Below are 8,895 nucleotides of genomic sequence, written 5' to 3' on the forward strand. Positions count from 1 at the left end.
AGCAACAGGAACAAATGTTTTAGAGCTACGGAAAACATTATAGCTTTCTAACACATTCCTCAAATAGTCAGACAGGTAGAAGACTTGTTTCCAATATTTTCATTAAATAGACGACTAAAACAATCGTTCCAATCACACACACCCTCCTCTTTTTGCTGTTATAGACCAGGATTCAATACCCGTGGTGAGCAGATTCCAACATCTTCAACTTTCCATAAATAGACGACTGGAAAGGTCATTTCCAACACTTTCCACTTCCGGCAATCAGCTAGACAGCTAGAAAACTCAATTCCAACACCTTCATAACAACAAATAAAAGTAGTTGCCCATTCTATTGTTACATGGTTAGCTTATTTACAAGGGCCCCACAGGCTACCCTTTAGCGTAATTTATTGTTTTTCAACCTACACAAGAACAGATTTAACTTAGTAGATTTTAATCCGAGGATCTTCTATACAAAGTGGGGCAAAACTCACGAACTATAAACTAACATGTTAGTAAAAAAATTTGTTAGAAAACTGTAGTGGAAGCAATCTGACACGAACCCAGCAGGAGTAATCTCACCAGTGTCAGCGTGATAAGAAGACCACCTAACGTCTACTTGATGAAGCTGCAGGAAGTAAATGTGCAAAACAACTCACACCCAACAGCCGGCATCCACTTACTCTTCAAAGCCATCCAACAGGGTCCATGAAAATGCAAGAATCTATAAGATAACGTTAAGTAATGTGTTACGTCATGACAGTACGTCAACAATACGTATCCATTATTCTAACACCGTGTTTGTTTGTTGTCGAGCTTAATGCAATGCAATAAGCGGTATGTGCTGTATCTATCATGGAGATCGAACCCCAATTCATTAAGAATTGGTATCGTAATCAAAGATACAAATGCGATGTATCAAATGAGAGCTAGAAAAAGGTATAAAAAATAAATCACTATGACACTGAATCAACAAAAGAAACTACAGCTAAAAATAAACAGTTCGGTAAAGCCCATTAAAACTCCACTAACGTCACCGAAAAAAATAACAAAACAAAAATAAAAAGACAACAAAGAAACATTAATTTCTAAGAGAAGCTACTTTCATGATCCTAGCTGCAGTATAGATCACAGGGTACAAAAACCACACCATAATTCGTGATTAATATTATTTATATTTATAGGTGTCGCGTGTGTTTGAATTATACAAAGTCCATGCACACAGCCGATAGTGACAATGATAATTCTAATATTTCCGTTTATGATCAAACTGTCGAAAACGTTTTATTCGTAGTAGGTTTCTGCTCTCTGGCTATCTTTGATGGCCCGGTATGGCCAGGTGGTTAAGGCGCTCTACTCGTAATCCGAAGGTCGCGGGTTCGAATCCCCGTCGCACCAAATATGTTCGCTCTTACAGCCTTGGGGGCGTTATAATGTGAGGGTTAATCCCACTATTCTTTGGTAAAAGAGTAGCCCAAGAGTTGGTGGTGATGACTAGCTGCCTTCCCTCTAGCTTTATACTGCTAAATTAGGAACGGCTAGCGTAGATAGCCGTCGTGTAGCTTTGCGCGAAATTAAAAAAAACAACCAAACTATCCTTGATACACAGTATTTCACTAAATATAGCCTATTAAAACATGATTTTTACGAAGTTTCAGAAGCAAATGCCATTGGACTTACGGATTTCTACATGTATGCCCTATATTTACATAACCATTTACAAACTCTTTTATTTTAAATAGTTTTTGGCGATGTTAATTATAATAATATGCACGAAATTACAGAAGTTAATGAGTGTACTTAATCTCCTCTGCTGGTAATAAAAGACTGTTTTTGTGGTACACGTATGAAATTAAAGCGTTATTTCATCTGACCATCTAATGAAACTATTTCTTAAATACGGTTTACGGTTTCGACACATCATGTTTTTTTTTCAGGTAAAAAGATAAAACACTCGTGTTGCTGAACTTGTTCATTAATTTCTCAGCCCAGTGTTTTGCTAAACTGTTCAAATCTATATATTCGTTTTAAAACTCTGATGATTATAGACTGATGTTTGTTATCATCATTAGTATTTGTAGTTCATGAACACTGGTTAAAAATGCTAATTTAGTTTTTATTTAAAAACAAAAGGTGTCGGGATTGTACTGGTGACAGTTAGCGGAATAGCATGGAAAATGACATCACACGACGCCCCTTCGTGTCGAGCAATGTTAGGCTTACAGTCAGATAATCCAGAGCCCAACAGAAGGTTTATGCCAAGAGTGCCCCCTTTCGGCCGACCACTTCATCCTTTTGGTGGTAAGTATGAATGTTTTTATTTAAAGTTTTACAGTTTCTTTTATAAAGTTTTAAGTGTAAGACGTATCAGCGGTTTACTTTCTTTATAAAATTAATAATTTTGAAGTTTTTTTAAGTATTATAATTATTACACATTTTTCTATTTTAAGGTTTAAGTTTACAACTTTTTTCTTCAGTTATCATGGTAATATACTTTAATTCTTACACTTATTAATGTTTCATTTATTTAAAACTGGTAGGTAGGAAGGAAGAACATAACGTAGTATACCACGGTTTCACCAAGGTTTTTCCTAGTATGCAGTCAAAAATTCACCTATGTACCCAAGTGTGAACGGATTGAAAAACAAACATATTTAAGATAATAACATTCCATTTCAGAATCTACTAAAATATTTTTCATTTTTGGATCATTTGTTACTAAACCTGTATATGTGAGGTTCATGTATTGAAAAAAATCATGTAATTACAATATAATTATGCAGTTGAAAAAACCTCAGAAAAAACTATGTATTTCATAGTGCATTTATAATGAAATTCAAACACGACAGTGTTCAAGTTGTACATATACGGTATTAAAACATTGCTGAGTTATAGTAATGCTATTGGCAACACATTCATCTGCTCTAATACACGTCTGTTTGCTATCGGCTCGGCATGGCCAGGTGGTTAAGGCACTTGACTCGTAATCCGAGTCGTGGGTTCGAATCCCCGTCGAACCAAATATATTCGCTCTTACAGCCATGGGGGCGTTATAATGTGCGGTCAATCCCACTATTCGTTGGTAAAAGAGTAGCCCAAGAATTGACGGTGGGTGGTGATGACTAGCTGCCTTCCCTCTATTCTTACACTGCCAAATTAGGGACTAAATTGCATCTATATATATATATATACACACACACACTGTGTTAGTAGTATAATTGATAAATTACAGATAAGACTGTCAAAATTTGTAACAAACGCTTTGTAAAACTTCTGTATCTAGATACGTATAATATTGCGGCATTAGTATACCTATCGTGCCGACTATTATGATGGAAAACATTCCTCTAATACATGTACGATCACGTAACCAAGATTAACATTGCAACAGTTTACGGCCATATTGAACGTAAACATTATTTTTCAAAACATGGCCGCCTCTACACAAACACATAGTTTTCTGTTAATTTTTCATGAATTTAGTAGCATATTAGATAGTATATGCAGGTCAAAATCTGAAGAAAAGTAGAGAAAAAAATCGTTTTTGACACGACAGATCCTTATTCCGTTCCGTTTGCAATGACAATCACACCATATGTCAGTAAATTAGTCAACATTACAAACGGTGGGCTCGAGTTAGACCTACAAACCAACGTTATAGTCCCACAAGTTGTGAATATACTTATTTTAAATTTAGTACTGACAACATATTTTTTTTTTACATCGAAAAGCATTTCAAGATACTTTCACACCATTATTTTTTAAGATTAGATGTGTATCAAATCCATTTTAGTTTCATGGGACTCAAAACCTCCTTTGGTGCCTACAAGTATTTAGTGGCCAGCTGGGTGCACGATGCCAGACTGAAAAGTGTACAAGATGTCCAACTGCACACACAGTTTAGTCGACGGAAGTAGTTGTTTCTAGTGGCTAGGCCTATTGTTTATGTTCCATCAGTATCAGCGGTAAATTTACAGTCTAGATGCACTACAACCGTATTATATTGCAACATAAGCCCTCCTTCCCTGAAGTGCAACTTTCTTCGCTGTATATTACTTTAAATTTTACACAAATAAGCCCTGGATTTTAAGACCACGGGTCTTGACAACGGACACGCCACATTGTTGATAAAATTGTTACTGCCCGTTACCTGTATGGGCTCATTGTATTTAGATAACGGGAGGCACAAAATATTTATAAGGTGTGGATTTTATCACGATTTGTGCAAATATAACTGTGACAAGGCACACTGTATATACAAATAATACTTACTAGATATAAAATGGGAACTGCATTGTCTATGGCACGACGACTTCTAAGCCTTGCCAATGCTATTCGGGCTTGTACGTTTTACTGTCGTAATTCATTTAGCTCCACATACTGGATGTTTAGGAAGCTTATGAAAAGATAACTCAGGATTGTTTGTACAACTAACTTCCGCACAGCTGATTGTCATTTTAAGTAGTTGATTCCGTATTACAATACCAGCAACTACATTGTAATTACTAGACTTTCTCACTGCTATTTCTAAAATGGCAGTGTTTACTTTTCGGTTTGTTGGATGTATATTTTCATACGTATTGTAATTAATCTTCCAACTTGTAGCTATGATGTATCCAGAGTTCCAACATCGGCCCCTTCCCCCTTCTTATCAAGCTTCCATGCAAGAATATCGCCTAAGACTACTTCTACTAGACCGTCAACAAGGGGCAGCACCATCATCGTCCACAGTTTCACCACCTCCAACATATCGCTCACACCCAAGCACTTTGCAGAGGTTAGTCTTTATGTGTTATTGTTACTAAACACTTAACCTTGACAGTAATTTCGATTTCATCCTGTTGTTAGAAAAAGTGAAACATTCGAAACTGTAAATATTTTTTCATTCAATAATTCAGGGATCAAGTTACCATTTTATGTTTTAGGGTTAGAAACAATAATTACCCTCGTTTGAAGAAAATGCGACAACTTTGTTATAATTCGGTCGGAATGTATTTCAAACTGGACACATTATATTGTTGTTGTTTTGAATTAAGCACAAAGCTACTCAATGGGCTATGTGTGCTCTGCCCACCACGGGTATCGAAACCCGGTGACACATTATTTTACTAATATTATGCATCTATTTCAGAGGAGTCACTAGTCACTGACATACATGGATCGTACCCAACTTCTATTTGACAGTGTCCCGAATAATCTGTTGTTGTTTTGAAAATTCGGAAAAGAACAACATAACCGATATCACACTGAAGTGCCGAAAATGAACCCGAGACCCGAATATTTTAAGCCCCTAGCGACACCTCTGGTTTATTTTGAACTGGGCATAGGTGTTACTAATATTAAGATATCGTCTTTAAGATTAGAAGGTCGTTTTAGTTTTTTTCAGAAAGTTAAGTGCTATGATATTAAAAAGATGTTACTGCCAACATTAACTTCTTTGACTCCTTTGGTTCGTAAATGTAATATTTAACAATTGATATAAATTGAGTTATAAAAAACAAACGAACGATTAATTAGCAACGTATATAAAATAACTTCATTTAAATTGAAGTGTATCGTACTAGTTATTTTTCAAAATAATTATTAAATATGTATATATACACACACACACACACACACATATATATACAATTAGTGACAAGTAAGCAAGATTAATATTGGCAATCATCTTCCTCACATAATAAGCAGCGACAGTAAGCTTGTTCTGCTAGAATGTATAGGAATAGTGGTTACCGCCTACCATGTGCGCCCGGCATGGCCAGGTGGTTAGGGCGGTCGACTGTGAGGGTCTCAGGTTCGAATTTCCGTCGCATCAAACATGCTTGCTCTTTCAGCCGTGAGAGCGTTATAATGTGGCGGTCAATTCCACTATTCGTTGGTAAAAAATTTGGCGGTGGGCAGTGATGACTAGCTGCCTTTCCTCTAGTTTTACACTGCTAAATTAGGGACGGCTAGCGCAGATAGCCTTCGTGTAGCTGTGCGCGAAATTCCAAAAACAAATCACGAGGTGTTGAAGTATAAACAAGAAATAAACAGATATTTTATTGATTTGAACGTTATAAACAAAAACATATGACATATTTTTCTCTTTGTTTTTTAGACAACCCTTGAATTTGGTAGAACGAGAGAACAGTCGGCCTCCAAGTTACCGGTCACGAACTAGTACAGGTGGACCGTTGCGAGCAAGTTCGGATACTTTGGAATCTCGGCAAAATGGTAGCGGTGCCATACAAGCAGACACTAGTCACAGCCCCAACGCGTCGTTAAGTTTAAGTTTCCTATCACACGAATCTCTCTTTGTGGACTCCTGTCACTCTCGCCCAACAGATTTAACTGTGTCCAGTCAGACTGCACAAACTGTTACAACCCCTAGTGGTCAGGACAGGAACTGTGCAAATCGCAGTAGTCTAGTGACACAAATGGGGTCTCAGATAAGCACAAACCAAACGGTGTGTAACAGAAATGAACAAAATATCCGAAAATCTATGGACGTTAACAGGGTTACCATAGTTCAAACTACTGACTCTTCTCAAGTGGTCACTCAAGATGCTGTGATTGTTTCTGTAAATGGATCGCCTGTTGCGCCATCTAGTGCTAATCATGGAGACGTACAGATCTTAGCACACGTATGATTCCGCATGGTAAACGTTTCAGTAAACGACCTCAGGTTACAAACTTTTTTCCAATTCTGTATTTTTGTATTTATCTTGGTCAGTTCTAACACAATAAAAATGTATCTTGATACTAATGTGCCTGATTAATAACCTTCGGAGTTCTTTTTTTTTCTTTTACAAGAAATAGTTTACTTTGTAACATTAAAATATGCAAATATTAAAGAATGAATTTAAAAATTCATTAAACGTGCTGAAATAATCTGTTTTTACATGCGTACAATTTTAGCAATTCGTCTGTTCCGGTAAGATATTAATACTTATACAATTACATAACATACCCCAGAAATAATAAAGTATCTACAAAACATCCTTAGTATTGTCTCAGGTGATTCGTCGATATCAACTACAAAATGTATATATTAGCATAATTAATAGTTATTCTGGGGCATTCCTTCGTTCGTGTACGTGCCTTCCTTGTAGAAAAATTATGAATTAGTTTACCATGTTAACTTGTAATATTTCGTCGCATAATTTATTTGAATCACAGTGTTATAAATACCCTTCACCATGCACGGTTTTACTTACCTTATTTATAAAGGTGCGTTATTTCAACAATACACCCACCCTAAAATTATCACTTCTATAGTTTATAAATGAATGACTTACACTGTTCTTAGGATTTTAATTACTGTTGTTTAAACTACTTCATGTAACAGTGTCTTAAGTTATGATGTTTTAACTATTCTGGATGTATTTTTACCCAATGACCAGTGAGTGTTTCAAGTTAATAAATTTAAATAAAAAATAAAAAGAGGATCATATAAATACGCAGTTCAGGCTGTTTTATTCTAGTGGAAACAGACCATGATATTGCATGTAGCTTTATCGACTACATAGAAGTCGCACAGATTTCACGTTCAAATAAGTAAATTAAAAAGAAAATCGTTAACGACTGTTTCTTGAATTGGTTTTTCGATGGTTCAGTGGTGAGCCTGAGGAGCTATAACGTTAATATCTGGTTTCGATACCCGCCGAAGAGCAATCAAACTCTCAACAGAGTTGAACAGCATTAACTTTCTGTCGAAAGGTGCACGAGGCCTGGCATGGCCGCCTGGTGGTCAGGGCACTCGACTCGCAGTATGAGGGTTACGGGTTCAAATCCCCTTCACACCAAACATGCTCGACCTTTCAAACGTTATAATGTCCCGATCAATGCCACTATCCGTTGGTAAAAGAGTAGCTTAAGAGCTGGCGGTGAGTGGTGATGACTAGCTGCCTTCCCTCCAGTTTTACACTGCTAAATTATGGATGGCTAGCGCAAATAGCCCTCGTGTAGCTTTGCTCAAAATTAAAAACAGACAGAAACAAAATGTGCATTAACCTTCTAACTGTTTTTTCTGCTGTGTTAAAGTATACTATTAGTTAACCATAATGTACAAAATTTCTATACCCTTTAAACGCGATCAAAATCTGAACCTGAAATGTATATGTATACACTACCCATAAAAAATTAAAGTATAATTATGATTTTGTAAGTTCTATTTTTTTTTTAATTTGTAGAAAATAAATATTGAAAGCTTTATTATTGACGAAACTTTTTCATAACAAATATTTCAGGCAACCAATAACAAGGAAAATCGAAAAACTCACAAGTAATGAAAAAGTAAAATTGACGAAAAAAGTCAGATATCAAAGAAAAATATAACTTATTGAGATGAGCAAACTTGAAGTGAGTTTAATTATCTGGTAGGACCTCTTCTATTGTTGTTGTGTTCTTTGTATCTATTCCCCGTATTATTGATAACATTGTGAATGACGTTTTGGGGCATTTCAGTCTAATCCTGGTTGAAGGTAGCTCCGAGTCTCTGTACATTCGCAGATTTGTTTGTTTGTTTGTTTCTGAATCGGCCCGGCATGACCAAGCGTGTTAAGGCGTGCGACTCGTAATCTGAGGGTCACGGGTTTGCATCCCGGTCGCACCAAACATTCTCGCCCTTTCAGCCGTGGGTGCGTTATAATGTGACGGTCAATCCCACTATTCGTTGGTAAAAGAGTAGCCCAAGAGTTGGCAGTGGGTGGTAATGAATAGCAGCCTTCCCTCTAGTCTTACACTGCTAAATTAGGGACGGCTAGCACATATAGCCCTGGAGTAGCTTTGTGCGAAATTCAAAACAAACAAACAAACAAACAAACTCTTTCTGAATTTCGCGCAAAGCTACAAAGGCTATCTTTGCTAGCCATCCCTATTTTAGCAGTGCAAGATTAGAGGTAAGGCAACTAGTCATCACCACCCACCGCC

General features: G+C 36.6%; 1 protein-coding gene across 1 annotated transcript in view; it reads left to right on the plus strand.

The window, feature by feature from the left end:
• Positions 1–6,726, plus strand: part of LOC143255238 (uncharacterized) — a 42,182-nt gene extending 35,456 nt beyond the window's left edge. Inside the window, exons 2-4 of the mRNA XM_076510580.1 lie at positions 2,116–2,283; positions 4,588–4,759; positions 6,083–6,726. Coding sequence (XP_076366695.1) covers positions 2,116–2,283; positions 4,588–4,759; positions 6,083–6,614 — 872 coding nt within the window. The 3' untranslated portion in view covers positions 6,615–6,726. The remainder of the gene's footprint in view (positions 1–2,115; positions 2,284–4,587; positions 4,760–6,082) is intronic.
• The last annotated feature ends 2,169 nt before the right edge of the window (positions 6,727–8,895 follow it).

This window comes from Tachypleus tridentatus, chromosome 7 (genome assembly GCF_004210375.1).
Source record: "Tachypleus tridentatus isolate NWPU-2018 chromosome 7, ASM421037v1, whole genome shotgun sequence".
Lineage (NCBI taxonomy): Eukaryota > Metazoa > Arthropoda > Merostomata > Xiphosura > Limulidae > Tachypleus > Tachypleus tridentatus.